The sequence below is a fragment of the Brassica oleracea genome, chromosome C4 (genome assembly GCF_000695525.1).
Source record: "Brassica oleracea var. oleracea cultivar TO1000 chromosome C4, BOL, whole genome shotgun sequence".
Taxonomy (NCBI): domain Eukaryota; kingdom Viridiplantae; phylum Streptophyta; class Magnoliopsida; order Brassicales; family Brassicaceae; genus Brassica; species Brassica oleracea.
This window is the reverse complement of record NC_027751.1, coordinates 40,098,433-40,114,629: the sequence shown is the minus strand read 5'-3', so window position 1 is coordinate 40,114,629 and position 16,197 is coordinate 40,098,433. Positions and strand designations below refer to the sequence as shown.

General features: G+C 37.6%; 4 protein-coding genes and 1 long non-coding RNA gene across 7 annotated transcripts; 3 read left to right on the top strand and 2 right to left on the bottom strand.

The window, feature by feature from the left end:
- Window positions 1–299: 299 nt before the first annotated feature.
- LOC106339325 (probable ATP synthase 24 kDa subunit, mitochondrial) lies at window positions 300–2,455 on the top strand. Its single transcript, XM_013778114.1, has 7 exons — window positions 300–452; window positions 790–883; window positions 1,238–1,382; window positions 1,489–1,599; window positions 1,676–1,822; window positions 1,925–2,047; window positions 2,129–2,455. The coding sequence occupies exons 1-7, from the start codon at window positions 414–416 to the stop codon at window positions 2,190–2,192; spliced, it is 723 nt and encodes a 240-aa protein (XP_013633568.1). The 5' UTR covers window positions 300–413; the 3' UTR covers window positions 2,193–2,455.
- A 261-nt stretch (window positions 2,456–2,716) lies between these two features.
- LOC106336922 lies at window positions 2,717–4,524 on the top strand. The gene is made up of 2 exons (XM_013775900.1): window positions 2,717–3,024; window positions 3,107–4,524. The coding sequence occupies exons 1-2, from the start codon at window positions 2,725–2,727 to the stop codon at window positions 4,382–4,384; spliced, it is 1,578 nt and encodes a 525-aa protein (XP_013631354.1). The 5' UTR covers window positions 2,717–2,724; the 3' UTR covers window positions 4,385–4,524.
- LOC106336921 (crossover junction endonuclease EME1A-like) lies at window positions 4,414–7,778 on the bottom strand. The gene is made up of 11 exons (XM_013775899.1): window positions 7,459–7,778; window positions 7,184–7,330; window positions 7,025–7,089; window positions 6,779–6,946; window positions 6,559–6,709; window positions 6,348–6,460; window positions 5,666–5,823; window positions 5,537–5,597; window positions 5,320–5,438; window positions 4,903–4,992; window positions 4,414–4,818 (listed from the first exon to the last, which is right to left on the bottom strand). Exons 1-11 carry the CDS (start codon window positions 7,682–7,684, stop codon window positions 4,527–4,529), a joined length of 1,590 nt encoding a protein of 529 aa, XP_013631353.1. The 5' UTR covers window positions 7,685–7,778; the 3' UTR covers window positions 4,414–4,526.
- Window positions 7,779–8,597: 819 nt separating this feature from the next.
- LOC106339721 (fatty acid 2-hydroxylase 1-like) lies at window positions 8,598–11,338 on the bottom strand. 3 transcript variants are annotated; one of them, XM_013778577.1, is made up of 7 exons: window positions 11,130–11,338; window positions 10,231–10,301; window positions 9,997–10,089; window positions 9,440–9,636; window positions 9,220–9,325; window positions 8,984–9,130; window positions 8,598–8,878 (listed from the first exon to the last, which is right to left on the bottom strand). In XM_013778577.1, the coding sequence occupies exons 2-7, from the start codon at window positions 10,279–10,281 to the stop codon at window positions 8,750–8,752; spliced, it is 723 nt and encodes a 240-aa protein (XP_013634031.1). In that variant the 5' UTR covers window positions 10,282–10,301; window positions 11,130–11,338; the 3' UTR covers window positions 8,598–8,749. The 3 variants fall into 3 exon arrangements, with proteins under 3 accessions (XP_013634031.1, XP_013634032.1, XP_013634033.1); XM_013778578.1 differs by lacking the exon at window positions 11,130–11,338 and adding an exon at window positions 10,437–10,539; XM_013778579.1 differs by lacking the exon at window positions 11,130–11,338 and adding an exon at window positions 10,377–10,396.
- A 3,831-nt stretch (window positions 11,339–15,169) lies between these two features.
- LOC106341190 lies at window positions 15,170–15,670 on the top strand. Its single transcript, XR_001269579.1, has 2 exons — window positions 15,170–15,257; window positions 15,553–15,670. It is a non-coding gene; the product is annotated as an uncharacterized LOC106341190 (long non-coding RNA).
- Window positions 15,671–16,197: the final 527 nt, after the last annotated feature.

Below are 16,197 nucleotides of genomic sequence, written 5' to 3'. Positions count from 1 at the left end.
CCACTTTCTTGTTGTTCATGTGGTTTTTTGGCAAGGCTTAAAAGTTTGTGTGTGAAAAAGCCGGAAACAATTAGTTAAAGAGGAATAGGCCATTTTCCCCCTGAATTTACTAATGAAAGTTGTAAATGGTACGAAATGGGCTGTCTCTGTGTATGTAACTTGCCCATTGGGCTTTCAGAAATGAAAATTTGGTTCGACGGGGAAAAAGAAATTGAAGTATTTTAACATAGGGATAAATCTGAGCCGTTGATCTAGGCTGTACAACGATGAAGTTTGACTCCGTAAAAGAATAACAAAGTAGTCTAGTCTGTCCATCAAACAACACCCTCCAAGTGCTCTCTCAGATAGGGATCTCAACGCAGCAGCAGCACAAACCCTAATTTCGAGAAAGAGGAGATTCGATTTCTAAAAAAATGGCGTACGCTTCTCGTTTCCTCTCCAGATCTAAGCAGGTTTAGTCTCTCTCCGCTCGCTCGATGCATTTCAATCATCTTCTTCGGTCTGCTTGATTCCTTCTTTACTTTCCCCCGATTTATGCGTTTTTACGTGTTTGGATGTGATGATTAGAGAGTGAGGTGCTGGATTTGATATATTCATCACCGAAACACATAGATTTGATTCAAAGTTTGATGTTTTCTTTTTGTGTGTCGAATGATATATTCTTAGATAAACGATTCCTCCTTTGCTACTCGTTGTTGATAGTTCGATAGATGATGTTATATGTCTCTCAATACGTTTATTATTTCATTGATTGACTAGCTGCTAACTTAGCTTACCATCATTACGCAGCTACAAGGGAGTTTAGTCATTTTGCAGCAGCACCATGCTATTCCCGTCCGCGCTTTTGCCAAGGAAGCTGCTCGTCCTACTTTTAAAGGAGATGGTTCGTCAACAAACTCTGTATAAAAAATCATGCTTCCTTTTTTTTGCTTCTGAAAACATATGCTTTCTTTTGTTTAGCCGTTCCTGCTTTTGAGTTTAGCATGTTGTCTAGTTGAGAAAATGTCAAATTCACTTTCTCCATTTGGAATTTGTAGAAGTACTTACTCAGCACCCAGACCATGATCGCTAGGAACTGTTGTACTGCAAGTTATCTTGTGAAGAAGCTGTATTATCTCTTCGTCTATTCCGCTGTGTTTTTTAAATCTGCAGTGTGTAGATGTGTGTGTTTAGAGTAAGAACTGAGAGCATTTTTTTTTTTTTAGTTATTGACTAGAGTCTTGCATTTTTTGAACAGAGATGTTGAAGGGTGTCTTTACGGAGATCAAGAACAAATTTCTGGCTGCAGTTGATATTCTCCGTAAGGAGAAGATCACCCTTGATCCTGAAGACCCTGCTGCGGTCAAACAGTATGCTAATGTCATGAAGACCATCAGGCAAAAGTAGGGCCTCTTCTTTACCCCTTCTCTAGATGTCTGTTATTTTTCTTGATTGTATGTTGCTGATTTGTTTTTGCTTGGTATGCTATGCGTTCTTGCTTGTATGCAGGGCAGACATGTTCTCCGAATCTCAACGCATCAAATATGATATTGAGAACGAGACTAAGGAGATCCCAGATGCTCGTGCTTACCTCTTGAAGTTGAAGGATATCCGCACCAGGTAAGTGTTCGACCTTGGATGAGTTTCATTACCCTCTTTTGGATAGTATTGAGTTAATAATTCTTGTATCTTGCAGGAGGGGGCTTACTGATGAGCTTGGTGCTGAGGCCATGATGTTCGAGGCTTTGGAGAAAGTTGAAAAGGATATAAAGAAGCCTCTCTTGAGAAGCGACAAGAAAGGAATGGATCTTTTGGTTGCTGAATTCGAGAAAGGCAACAAAAAGTGCGTTATCCCACTCCTCAGCCACCCATAATACTAAACAAAGAACAACTATATCGGTTAGTTATCACAGCTAATGAAATTACATGTTTGCAATATCAACAGGCTTGGGATTAGGAAAGAAGATCTTCCTAAATACGAGGAGAACTTGGAGCTGAGCATTGCTAAAGCTCAGTTGGATGAGCTGAAGAGTGATGCTCTTGAAGCAATGGAATCTCAGAAAAAGAAGTAAGTCTTCTTTTTGTGTTGTCATCTTCAATATTTGCTTATTATAAGACGAGTATGGAACTTGGGATTTTGATTGTTCAGGGAGGAGTTCAAGGATGAGGAGATGCCAGACGTGAAATCGTTGGACATCCGTAACTTTATGTAAGGTTTGATGATGATCCTAAGAAGAAGCATTTTGAGATTTTCTTGCAAGAAAAGCAGAAGAAAGATCTCTCTCGCTCTTTTTTATTGTTCCCTTTTGTTGTTTTTGGTTAATAAGGTCGGTCTCTCACCATGGACTCGAAATATAATACCAAATGGTCTTAACTTTCTTTCTGGTTATTAATACGCTTGTGATTTTTAGAAACAAACGTGGGTTTCATGTTTCTGATAATGGTGATATAAATGAAACTCGAGATTACATTTAAATAAATAAAATGTTTCGTTAAACCGTTCTGCAAAATGTTCTGGTTTTTCTTCTGAATTATACCAATCCAAATTATTGATTTAAAAAATATAAATTTGGTTGGGAACTTTCAATTAGACTCTGGGCGTCTCTACTACTTTCTTATTGAAGATCAGAAAAAAAAAAAAAGAAAGTAAAGTTGTTGGACCAATCATGACTCAACACGTGGCTTGATTGTGAACATTTATAAAGGGTGAGACTACCTTACCGTTACTGCTGTATTTTCTTCGTAATGTCGATTTCTCTGAAAGCACCTTCTCTTCCTGGAACGAGATCATCCGCTAACTTCTCCAATCGGTTTGTCACTGGTCGAGCGGCTTTCTCTCCGGTCCAGAAGCTTCGTCCTTCCATAGATGGCACAACATTACCCCGACGGAAACTGAGTTTCCGCACGCGAACGGTTGTTCAATCGGTTTTGGAGACAGAGAGGAGTACCAAGACGGAGAAGCCAGTGAGATTGGTTGCTCTGGTCGGGAAAGGACAAGTAAGCCCACTCAAATCCACCTCCTGGCACGAAGTTATGCTCCACACTGTACGTGCTTCTCTTCTATCTTTGATTACTCTTTTAACTTTCTGTAATCTCATTTTACAACCCTCACATCTTTCATTAACAGGCAAGAAGACTAAAATGGGTTGATGAAGGTTACGAAATGCTCGTCTTTGATGATGGAATCTTACGATCAAATGATCAAAGAGCTATGAATCTGAAGAAGGAACTGAACCGGACTGATATCTTGGTTGTTGTTGCTGTTAACAACTCAGAATCTGTTAAATGGATTCAGACGAACAGCAAGAACATCAAAAACGTGATTTGTTTCGAGTCTTCTCCAGATTTGATGAACAGGCTCGGAGGCACTGATTTCAAAACCGGTGATACAGACAAAGAAGGAACGGAGGTTGTGAAGACAGTGGGAGATGCTTGGGAACGCCGCAACTCTGATGACATACGGTTCTGTTTGCTTGTCATCATCAACGCTTACGTTAGACCAGTTCCCGTGTTGCAGAACCTGAGATCCAAAGGGTTCTCGACGCTTGGTTGTATGGTTAAAAACTGTGGACCTCAGATTCTGAACTGTCTCTTGGATCCGAATTGTCGGAAAGCTCTTCAGTGTTTGAACAAATGTAGTCCTGTGGACCAGGTGTGCAGCTACAGATGCATTGCTTCTTACGAGAGTCCGTACTTTGAAGCCTTCTCTCTTTGTGTACTACAGAAACACAACTGTCTAGAGCTAGATGCAAAGATCCCTGAAAAGCCTTATGTGCCTCCCATGACGAGTTTTCGAGGGAAGGAGTTATGTCATGAGACAGCAGAAGACCTTTTTGTTGGATGGTTAGGGGACTTGGACTGGAGCTGGCGTGTCGCGGCTGGACAAAACCCGGCTTATGATCAGTTCCCGTGTCAGTACCAGCTTTTCTACAGAGGTAAAGGGAAGTCATCGTTTTGGTACGAACCTGTGTTTCAGGTGAGGACGCTTGAAGGGAAGCTGGTGTGGAGAAGGAGAAGATACTCGGTTAAGAGAGGAAAGACTCCTGCAACGTTCCGTCTCAGTGTTTTAGACAATGGTGTGGTGTCAAACGAGTTTTGGACTATTGTGGATGTGTGTGATGATCTCAGTTGGGGACTGTTCCATTACAATGGAGCGGCTCGTGTTGCGGGACAGTCTTACACCGGAGCTGTGCTTGTGACACCTGATGGTTCGTACCCGGCAGAGAAGGAGAGGGAAAGATTGCAGTCAGCATTGGAGAAATGTGGGATTAAAGAGTGGGAGCTCTTTGCTGTTGATAACTGTTCTTGTGAGAATCCTCCTTTGGGGATACCTGAAGGCTCTAGACTGCATTCGAAAATCAGCACCATCAAGGAACCGGACTCGGTTCAGGGCGTAGAGATGTAAAACCTAGAGATTATATGAGATATCAAATAGAGTAGAAAGTTATGAGATTATCAACTTTTTTTACAAGTTATGTAACTTGCATACATGTACAAAAATTTAATCTCAAGACAAAAGCACTCTACTGTTTTTGTCTGACAAAGTTCTAGTCCAAGTCGTGTGGAGAATAAATCTGTGAAGCCACTTCATCAGTCTTAAGTTCTCCAGTCCTAGACATGAGAACTCTATATATCCGCTTAGAACCAACTATTCCTAAGTTTGCGTCTTTTCCTGTTAACCCTTCTAATTTCAAGTCCTTTAGAAGCAACTCCTTCTCTTGTTCCGATTTGTTAGGATCCATATACACCTTAAGAAGAGACTTCATTGTTGGATATTTCTTCCCCACTGCTACCGCGTATCTTGGCTGCACCTTTGGTATTGCTATTAACGCTTTTAACCTATAGATCAAACACGCCACGGGTGATTTAGATCGACTAAACAACAATAACAACATTTTTTAGTGGTTTTAATTTATACTTTACCATGGACTCTTCTTAATCAAATGCTTGTCAACAGAATCCATGGAGGCTACAATACCTTCAGCCTTTACTGATAACCAAGATGACTTTTTCCTGTGCATCAGTTTACAGAACCAGGATTAGTTTTTACCTAAAACCAAGCAGGAAAATACAGAGAAACACAATCGCCAGAACCATACAGCCACACGTATATGTATCAAGTTCTACTTCCACGTAGTGTTGAGCTCTCAGGGTCGGCGCCATTTAATTTACTTCACAGACACGTAAGATTAAGTCTACAAGAAAATGCCTAACCTTACAGCCCACTATTCATGATCATCTTTTGATCGGTTTCTATTCAAGAGATTAACTGATTTGAATTTTTTTTTTGGGGGGATATAAACAACTATAAAGCATCATATCAAGATAGATGATTAGTACCTGAAGTGGCAAGAGGCCAGACTGCTCGTTAAACCAACAACATGTGCAGCCACCTCAGGCCCATCTATACAATGCCTGGAATGCACTCTATCATAGTGCGTTGTTAACTTTGCAAGCACCTGTATTACACATCAAATATCACAAAGGCAAGTATGTTTAAGAACACTAAGAAAAGAGCAATAAACCCTACATATGGTCGTGTTAAGTACCGTAGTACCTCATCAATAGGAGGTCGCTTCCAACCATTGGATTTTCCCACGTTATAATCTTTCTTTTCCCTAGAAAATCAGATTATTCAGCTCCATGATGGAAAGCTTCATGCAAAACAAATTTACCTTATCTCAACCTTTTTTCAACGTATGAAATCAATTTATTTGTGAGGTAGCACACTGTATAAGATGGGTATTGGTCCCGAACTCTCGAGACGTTTTCTAGAAGTCTTTCATTTGCAACAAGATTGCAAAATTCTTCAGCCTCGTGCACAAGTAAAACATATGGAATCTTCTGCAACAGAGAAAAGAAGATGCAAATCAGAAAACAACAGAATACATCAGATACATATAGTGAAGTCCCTTCAACCCTTCACACAAGGGATATATTTCTTTTCTCTTTTAAATATTATATAGTCAAATGACTCTGTAATAAGCAATATATCATTTTAAGGTTTTAAAAAAATTATAACAGAATCACATAGCAAAATAAATTTTGATAAACAATGCCCATTTGCTGGAAATGAAATACAGAATAGAGCACGTTGAACAATAAACGGTCCTTTCATTAAGGCTATTATGAAATGAAGCTAACAACACCAAACAGTTTGATGCATAAGTGAAAGAAAACGCAAAAGTTCAAATGACATTTCACATGCTTATCCTCACAAGAAACAAGGATAGAGACTAGATTGGGGGTATTGATAAAAGTTGCAAGTTCTAGGTTCTAAGATCACATGTCCTCCAAAATATTTCAGTGGTGAGACTCAAGACGCAAAACATATTAAATAACATTGGCACGATTCTACTGTACCGTACCTGAGAAACATCCTCTGGAAGTGTCGTCATTGTCCACACAATAGAACTCTTGATTGGATTAGAGATTACACGGTACGTAATGCCTTTCTCAGCGAACAGTGTGATCAGAGGTGCTATATCAACAGTACATCAAAAGTAATCAGTCTCTATACTAATCTATAGCTAGCCTTGAGAGAAAAGAATAATCCAAAGAATGGAGAAAGTCTTTTACCTCCAAGGGCTCCTTCAACCAACTGAAGATCAATCTCAGCGACGATAGATTTAAGCGCCAACTTTCCTTTTCCCCGTTTCTGCATTTCCTTGTCCAACTTCCTTTTCTCAGCTTCTTCTGCTCTCGAGGCAGCTCTCTGTAATTTCTCTTGCTGCATGACGGAATCTAATCAGCAGTTGGTGGAAAGAACAAAAAAAAAGAAGGTAAAAATGACACTCACTTCTTTCCTTAACTTTTTTTCCTCTGCGGCACGGATTCTTTCATCCTTTGACAACCGCTTTCTTGGCAATGCGTTACCAGAAAGAGATGGACTTTTAGAGCCGGATGTCTGCTTTTGTCGACTCATTTTCTCAACACTTACGTCTTCATTCTCTTGGTCAGAATCGACCTGATTTTTCAAAAATCAATAAAACAGAAGACACAAGCAAACGTTTTCTTTCTTTAAAAGAGGCAGATAAAGTGTTACCTCAATAGCAACTTTGGGAAGTGAAGATTGAGAACTGGGTCCCCGCAACCAATCAGTACTATTATCTAAAAGAAATAAATCAATCAACAAGTGATTTATAACTCTACTATTCCTAAGCATATCATTATTGTAATAACAAGGGGTAAAAGCTCTCCTCACCAGAATCAGAATCACTGGTAAGAGGCTCCAATCGACAAGGATGCTGCAAAGAATCAACATGTATGGTGGGCCCATACTTGTTCGAAGTCTCAGCTCCAGCTCCAGGAGTGTCTTCAGAATCCGAGTCAAGAGATATCACTCCTTTACCTAATACGACAATTCCAATATTTACAGAGAATCATCATCACGAATCACAAACATAATTGCAAAAATTGAAGAGGCTCATCCTAATCGCAACCAGAGACAAACCCTAACTGTTCAAAATCAACACTCACCGGCTAAAATTTCTTCACGGCGCCGCGAAGAGGAGCCAGCTGCGGAACCAAGGGGACATCTGACGACGGTGACGTCATCGTCGTCGTCGACGAGCAGAGGAGAAGAAGAAGAAGCTTCGGTTTCGACGGTAGGGGTGGGAGGAGGATTCTTTCGAGGCCTCTTGTTGGATGGGAATGGAGGTGGAGGAGTAGCATCATCGTCGGAGATGAAAATCGGATAACTCATGGAGAAAGAAACTGAACTTGGCAAAAGAGTAGGGAGTACGATTCGAGTGAGAGTGAAGGCGGGACAACCATCGATTAACTTTTTACTGATAAAAAAAAAACCCATTGATTCGTCGAGTCTAGGCTTTGTTTGGCTACGCAGTTTATCCTATTCTGCCTCTGAGATCGCTTCTACTTCGATTAAAACCGGTTTGGTTAACTGCCAATTCCTGGTTTTGATTTTTGGTTATTTCTGTTTCCATAAAATCTTTCTGAATTAAACCAAACAAAAATTGGTTTGCCTCGGTTGAATATATATTTTTAATTTGATTTTTAACCTTTTTTACGGAATTGAACCAATTTTTTTATTATAGGTCAAAATCTGGTTTAGTTTAGTTAAAAATCAGATACTTCAGTTAGATTTAGTTAAATTTGGATATATTTTCGATTGTAATTTGGATAATCTGGTATAAATAGTTATAATTTGGTTATAATTTTATTAAAAAATTAAAACAAATTTACCAAACTAAACCAAACTGCTAACAGGATTTGAACCAACAATGAATATTTTGGTTGGGATTAATTTCCGCAGGCCTACCTGCAACATATCCGTTGGATATTTTTTAAAAATGAGAGACTAACCTGCTTTAGTTTTGGTTGGGTTTATTATTTGAATAAATTAAAGATAAAGGCCCTCTCCTTGAATTGGTTGGTGATCATAAAAAATTGTTGATAGAAGCGTACGGAACACGGTAAGTTCGATTCCCATCACTCTTATGACACGAGGGGATGTCCATGTGGTTAGCTCACGTACATGAAAAGCTTCGAAAGACCCACACATCGCATCCATCTAGTTTTTGTATCTCTTCAGAATTAGCGTCATAACAAAGCATATATATGTGCACTTGTTGTAAACAAAGTCTTTTTTTAAGTTGTGAAACACATAAAAACTATTACATAGGATGTGAAGTATATTGATATACAAAGACATTGCCCAAATGAAACGTGATCAGATTAACATAGAGTGATGATTAATAGTTTAAGATAAACTGTGTATTACAAATATCCTTTTCGTTTTGCACCCATCTTAGTACTTTTGTTGCGCTCTTTTGAGAGCTTTTGTGGTGGGAAGGGTACCAAACACTATGTCCCATAGCGACGAAGTTACTCCATATCCCTTGTCCTGAATCCTGAAGTGATGGTTCAAATGGGATTTCTGCAGATATCACAAAAAAAACAACAAAAACCCATAAACCTTTTAATAATGATGTGTAAGGTCTTGTATGTATACAAAAGAGAAGAAAACTTGGCCTTGTTTAACCTTGAGGCTTTTGGTTACTGGTATAGTTGGGTTGGCATGGTGAAGGTAGTAGTGAGTAAGATCGTACATCACATAGCCGAGCAGGCCGCCTCCAAACAATGCAGGTGCGGTTGAAGGAGTTGCGATTAGCTTCGCAAGGTTCCAGAGCTGGGACATAAGCAAAAAGATAAAACGCATTAAAAAGGTTTTATTTTTAAAACAGGACAGTAAGTATATACATATGATCAAATGCTTACAGGAAAGCACATAATAGCTGTTAAGGCAGGAGGAAAGACGAGTCGAAGGTGGTCCATTGGGTGCTTGTGATGGTATCCGTGAATAAGATAGTGTGCCGTGTTTCCCCTGAAAATGGCTCCACAATAACATTAGCATCTAGTTGAAGAGGATTCATAGTGACTGCTAAGTATATAAATGTTACACACAGAGAAAGAAAGTGTGTGTGTGTGTGTGACGAACCAGTAACTCTTGGTCTTCATGTGGAAAAGGAAACGGTGAAGACAGTATTCTATAAAAGTCCAGATAAATATTCCCAAGGCAACCAATGAGACAATTTCTGGGAATGAACAGCCCATGCTTACTGACATGGAGATACACCAGACAACAACTGGCAACCAAATGACAGGAACCGCCCACCAAACTGTAAGGGTCAAGAACTGTTTCATTGCAAATATGTCAGACCATGGAGGATCAAGGGCTTATCTAATACTCTATCCGTTTCATAAAGATAGACTTTTTAATATTTTCATACATATTAAGAAAACACATTAAACTACCATAATAAATGTATTGTTTTCTGTAGTTTTCAATTTTCAATAACTTTTAACCAATAGTAATTTAATAAAGTCAATTAATTTTCTTGAAATTTACAATTTTTTCATAGAAACACAAAAAATACATCTTTGTGAAATAATTTTTTTTCTAAAAAATCTATCTTAATGGAACGAAGAGAATATATTATTGCTTATTATTGAAAAGTTCATATGATAAATTGAAAAAAACAAATTGATATATACCTCCCAAAAGTCACTATGGAAAAACCGAGGGCCTTCCTTGGTTACAATAGGTTGGTGAACCCATTCGTCGTAAGCTTCTCCGAGATGACCAACCTGTCAAACATTCAAAGCAATACCAAGAGGGGGTTGACAAGGGAATACAGCTTTGATTAGCTCTAAGAAAGAAAAAAAAACAATCTTGTGTGATTATGGTCTCCAGCCAATGTTCAGATCATATACTACTTAAGTTCTTACCTGGAAAGCAAGGGGCTTGTCAAGATCCACAGTGAACCCTTGAGCAACCATTTTGCTGATCTTTTACACAACTGAAAAAAAAAACGGATATAGACGATCAAAAAAAGCCACGTTGCAATAGACGCATGGTGACATAAATAAAACACCTATGTCAGTTATGAGAGCATCTTCATCTCAAATATCTGACTGGGAGGAGAGAAACTCACTTATTACTTTTCTTGTTTTATTATTCTTGAGAACTCCTTTTAGATATTGGAAATAAGGGTGCTCTAACAGGCCTAATATATATAAATAGTGTTAAATGCTTTTTCAGCTGAGAATTTGCTTTTCATTAGCCAGATTAGAGGCTGAATCTTATACATCACTTCTCTATTGTTTGTTAAGATAGTAGTTAAACTTTATTGTTCTCGAATATGCAAATCACGTACGAAACTATACTACTGGCCTAACTGACCGGGCACACGAACAAAAAAAATGAATATGAAAACCTTGCAAGCACAAAAGCAAGTGTTAGTTAAAAATACCCAAAAAAATGATACAGCCCGTCACTTATTCTCCTCTAAGGACCCCACCACCATATACATAAGCAGATACTATCCAAAGAAGGCAATTCACAAGTTAGCAGCAAGTACAGATCACTAGCTCCCAGGTTCCAAACATCAGGGCATGGTTGATTTTGAGAAACAAAATGATATCTAAAATATTCTCAGACAAGAAAAATTAGGGAACTCTATAGCTTAGTCGACGTACTTCTCATTGAACCATTGACTTTCATATCCAAGAAAACAACTTACATGGAATTGAAATTTATGAATATAAACCAGAAGGAAACGAAATATGAATTCAAAAGCACCTAAACGACAGAGAGAGAGAGTAGAAATACAACAGAAGCAACAAACCTAAACGACAGATGTTGGATCTAAGTGACTCTGACAAACTGACAGCCGTCGGAAGAGTAGAATACCGCCGGAGAGTATAGGCACACTTCTATTTGTGGTTTAACTTGTGCTTGTGGTATTAAATAGTGGCAAGGTGGGTGATTGTTTTTGGTAATACCGCTATAATAAATTTATAGGAATTGCGATAAACGAATAAATACGTTGCGATAAACGAATAAATACGGTAACTACTAAACTTCATCAATCCCAATAATATTTATAGATTATCTTATAGGTTTAAGAACGCCCACGTTAAAAATCCATCCTTGAAAAGCTTGAAGCGAAAAGTCATAGCAGAGCATTAAATAAGCAAACCTACCATGCATACAGAATTAATGATGGCTACAAGTGACCCAAGGAGGACGAAGATAACAATTCTGCGATGGAGAGTGTTGTCGGAAGTGATGATAGATTTTAAATTTTTACTAATACACAAAACGAGTCAATGTATAAACCGATAGTAGCAAAATTTCCTTTTAGTTTTTTATTTATTTGAGATATCATTCACTTTCCTTACTCTCCAAACTTTTATACACATTAACACTGTATGGAAATAATTGTTAGTTAACTAGTTGCTTAATTGGTAGAGCATTAGCATTAGCACTATTAGAGATGTGTGCCATTAAAAATATTAAATTTTTTAAGATATTCATTAAATATAATAATATCAAATCAACTTCTCATTAATTTATTCATAATATTTTTAATATATTTTATTTTGAATATAAATATACTGTATTTCATTTTATAACAGGACTTGTTCAAAAAAATTATAACAAAATCTTTTAAAAATTTCAAATATTTATTTTGTTACAAAACAACTCTTAGTTTCATAATTAGTGTATTTTTATTAATAAACGAAATTTTTTTTGTTATTTTTATAAATTTTATAATCGTAATCTATTTTATTAAAACAAAAATACTATATGTAACTAAATATGATAAAATTATATTCAAATGACAAACTAAACCTATTTTGATTTCATAAATATGAAATGCATTCATTTAAACTGAAAATAATAAACTATCATATGTCGCCATGATGAATAAGAATAATTTCACTTTATAATACATTTATACAAAAAAAGAGAGAAATAGTTAACCTATTTTAAATTGTTAAATCTACAATTATATATTATCTAAAATGAGTAAACATAAAAAATTAACAATAATTCCCATTTTTGAAATATACGTCAAAATTTAGTTAATTTCATTGCTTTCAGTTTTTGAATAGTTAGAAACTTATTAAAGTGTGCTGTGTGAAAATGTTCTAAAAAGTTAGGTCTTAATGTGTGTAAATGCACTGCTTGTGATGAGGACATAGAACCACAAATGTCAACGCCCAAAGACATACACCCACAACTAGAATATCGATATCAAGTTATCAACTATCAAGAGAAGAATTCAACCAAATGTGGAGTATTTAATTAATCAGAAAGAAAAGAATAGTTCTCTCCAAAAAGGCACACCAACTCAGGACTAGTCAAATAGAAGTCTTAAAAGAAGTTAAACTTAAAGACAAGGAGATGAAACAAAGCTTCAAGACCAACCAAGACGAAGCATATGTTATATAAGACGGTCCAAGGTTTTATCCAAATCTTTTTTCGATTTCTAAAGGAGAAACAATAACTTATCTTCTTATTTGGCCAAAAACAATAACTTATCTTATTTACCATCACACCGAAGAATCAAAGCTCACCGTTTTGATTATTACCTTGTGATCATAGAGACTATTAAATCACACTATTTGGTTATTACCCTATCACAGTCTTGGGAATCCAAATATCAAAGCAATAATTATTTACCAGATGTAGAAGAGCAACCACGACTAAAAGCAATTGAATGTCTTTATCTAAATTATTTCTTGTAAATCTTTGTCATTCAAATTCAAATTTATTTTTTAACTGGCTTTCATATTAAAAAAACACTGAAACCAGAAGATTTACAGAGATAAAAAAAAAAAAAAAAGTACAACTTGAAAGTAAAGCAAAAAGGGACACCAAATCTGAAATGAATCAACCATATACGGGGATAAACAGCAGTGTACAAGAGGGATTCAAGTAAAATGGTACGACAACACCTATTCAGCTGGAGAATGGTCAGATACACAGACAAGTCGCGAGAGCAACTCCGGGCCTTACACCATGTTCAACTTTCGGATTGTTATTAATCGAGAGAGGAGCCAAAGCTACCTCACTCTCACCCACAATTATACAACTACTGACTACTAAGCACATAAAACTGGGCTGCAAAGAAGACAGTCATGACAAAGGTGGAAGAGAACATGTGTTGAAAAGAAAAGGAGATCTCCTGTCAGAGCAATCAACTGACGCCATGTCACTGGGATGAAGGAACGCCTAAGCACGCCATCTATGTGAAGCTAGAGAGCACTGAAGACCTGCGAAGCTAACCAAGCTCCAGACGTACTCCTAACTATAAGAACTAGAGCGTGTTCTTTTCTTTACCTAGAGCAAGCGAGGATTGCCGGAGATAGACGGATACCACACACGAATGAAGAACTTGATAACCACCACCAGCAAAACCGAAGGGAGGGGAAGGCAAAGGACGAAGAGGAGATCGGAAAGCCACCGCCTGAGAACCATTCACCGAACGGCAGAAAGAACCAGAACCACCTCACGTGCTGCCGGAAATCAATCAATGACACCGCCACATGAGAGAACCCTCGATGTACTTGTGTATATATATTGTACAAACACATATCAATAGAATCATTCAGTCATCATCTTATAACTTCCACGTCTCCCAACACCTCGTCGAAACACCAGAGCAACACGGCATCAAAAGGAACCATATTCCAGGACCCTAGATCAGAAGATCCAAAATCAATTGGACGCTGTAGGGTTTCAAAGATCTCGGAGAGGGATAGAAGGAAGAAGAATAAACAAAAAAAAAAAACAGAAAAGGAGAGAGGGAGGAGCCACCCACGGCGTGAGGAAAACTGTCGGAGAAAAGGCGTTGAATTACGACAGAGGAAGCCGTTTATTCAAATTCTAGTTAAACATCACAAAATCTCTAATTTGTTTTATTTTAGTTAATATTTTAGTGTTGTTCGATTGATTGCCGCAGCGTCTGTGGCTCATTTGATTGACGCAGTACTTGCGTTTGGCCGCTGCGGCTAAACGCTGCGTCTTGCGTCTATGAATTTTGAACGCCAATTTTATCAGCATCTTGACGCAGAAAGCTGCGATCAAAGACGTAATTTACGCATTTATCCTTACAATATTTCATTATTTACTAAATAACCTAACTCTAATCTCAGTTGACGCAGTTTCTCTCGACGCAGATTCCATCTCGACGCAACTTCCATCTCTGTCCATAGACGCATCTCGATCTCGGACATCTCAAGCTCTATCTCTCTCTCGATCTACCCATCTCCGAGCTCATCTCATCTCGAAGCTCTCTCTTCTCCATAGCATCTTGAGCTCGACCAAAGCCATCTCATCCTTTTCTCGCTGAGGTATTGTCTCTGTTCTAAAGCATTTGAGTTTCAAGCATCGTTGATGAATATGTTGTGTGTTTCATCTCTGCCAATGGTTGGTATACGAGCTTGGTATATGCGTTGTGGTTGGTTCTAGTTGGTAAAGACATGTTTTTTGTACGTATATAAGTGTATATATGATGAGAGGTCCTTAGTGGTGTGATGTGTATGTTTGTGTTATGATCCATTGTTTGGTCTTAGTATTAAAGATGATTGTTTGTGTTCCATGTTTGTGTGTGTGTGATGATTCCCAAAAAAATATTATGATCCATTGTTTGGCTGTGGATTCTCTCGGTTAGTTTGTGTGTGGGACTGTTTTAAACGCTGGGCTCTGAAAGCTTAAAGCCAGTAGAAGAACAGCAAAGTGAGTTCAGAGACTTGGAAAGGAACAAGTAGTAGTGACATCTTTTGTTGTTTATAATGTTTGGCTTGTAGTTGTTAGTCTTTACTTAACTATAAAGACTAACAAGGACTTTACACTTTATGATATCTTAACAGTCTTGATGAAATGGGCAGGAGGCTAAGAAACCAGATATTGAGAAGTGCTTAGAGGTTGTTGCCACTTTGGAAGCAAGGACGGTACTGGTGAGGTTCGTTGTTAATTTTTGGAGATACAGTTTAAGAATAATGCTAATACCTCACACTGGTTTGATACAGTTTCACTCTTAGTTTTTTCTTTTTTATAAATTCAAGTTAAAGTGACTCATGATAGGATTGAATGCATCTGTTTCTCTTAAGTTTTTCAAGGCCTATATGGAGCAGTAGTGTTATGGAGCAGTAGTGTTATGGCTGCATGAAAATCATGATAACATCTCTATGTTTGATGTTTGGATCAGACGATTGAATCTGACTTATGTTATGTTTTCTCTGTGTGAGTATGTTAAGCTTTCAAAGCAAACAACGGTTCAAGCAACAGAAGTGGCGTCAAGCTTGGTGGAGACAATACAAGGAGCTTGCAGGCTAGGAGGTTGCTTCAAGGCTATGGTTTTGATGGGTATATGATCAAAGAAAAGACCGGGTGTGCAGTTATTTGTTGGAGATCGACCTCTATACTCAGTATCTGCTTGGAGATGCAGGAAGTGAAAGAAGATGAATGATATAAAAACTTGTGTGTTCTCTTTTGTTTATGAGAGCAGGGTCCCTTTCTTTTGTTATACATAGGGACACAATGTTGTTGTTTTGTGATTGTGACAAATGCTTCTTGCTGCCTCTGCATATATTGCTTCTTTGAGTATTCAGCAGTGTATGTGTTTGTTGGTTCATTTAGGTTTGGTCCAGCTTATACGAAAACCAGTCGGTTCATATTCTTCAGTCATGGTCTCAAAATTCAAAACTGTTGCAAAAAAAAAAAAATTGACTTTCTCTCAGCATATGATTATGTTGTTAGTGTTAAAAACTAGTTTGGTGTATGTTTGGATAACAATGAGGGCAAATGCACTCTCCAAAGAATGTTTGATGTATATAATACGAAAAAGGTGAGTAATGTTACAAAAATGGTTACAAAGATAGTTTTTTATTTATTTTAGTATA

What these genes read in the sequence shown, in the direction of transcription:
- LOC106339325 (XM_013778114.1), top strand. Translation starts at nt 414, where the DNA reads ATGGCGTACGCTTCTCGTTTCCTCTCCAGATCTAAGCAG. An exon ending in ATGAAGACCATCAGGCAAAA is followed by an intron (nt 1,383 to 1,488) that starts GTAGGGCCTCTT and finishes GCTTGTATGCAG; the next exon opens with GGCAGACATGTTCTCCGAAT. An exon ending in TTCGAGAAAGGCAACAAAAA is followed by an intron (nt 1,823 to 1,924) that starts GTGCGTTATCCC and finishes CAATATCAACAG; the next exon opens with GCTTGGGATTAGGAAAGAAG.
- LOC106336922 (XM_013775900.1), top strand. Translation starts at nt 2,725, where the DNA reads ATGTCGATTTCTCTGAAAGCACCTTCTCTTCCTGGAACGAGATCATCC. An exon ending in ACGAAGTTATGCTCCACACT is followed by an intron (nt 3,025 to 3,106) that starts GTACGTGCTTCT and finishes TTTCATTAACAG; the next exon opens with GCAAGAAGACTAAAATGGGT.
- LOC106336921 (XM_013775899.1), bottom strand. Translation starts at nt 7,684, where the DNA reads ATGAGTTATCCGATTTTCATCTCCGACGATGATGCTACTCCTCCACCT. An exon ending in TACCAGTGATTCTGATTCTG is followed by an intron (nt 7,090 to 7,183) that starts GTGAGGAGAGCT and finishes TATTTCTTTTAG; the next exon opens with ATAATAGTACTGATTGGTTG. An exon ending in TTCCCAAAGTTGCTATTGAG is followed by an intron (nt 6,947 to 7,024) that starts GTAACACTTTAT and finishes TTGAAAAATCAG; the next exon opens with GTCGATTCTGACCAAGAGAA.
- LOC106339721 (XM_013778577.1), bottom strand. Translation starts at nt 10,281, where the DNA reads ATGGTTGCTCAAGGGTTCACTGTGGATCTTGACAAGCCCCTTGCTTTC. An exon ending in ATGAAGACCAAGAGTTACTG is followed by an intron (nt 9,326 to 9,439) that starts GTTCGTCACACA and finishes AGCCATTTTCAG; the next exon opens with GGGAAACACGGCACACTATC. An exon ending in CAGTAACCAAAAGCCTCAAG is followed by an intron (nt 8,879 to 8,983) that starts GTTAAACAAGGC and finishes TGATATCTGCAG; the next exon opens with AAATCCCATTTGAACCATCA.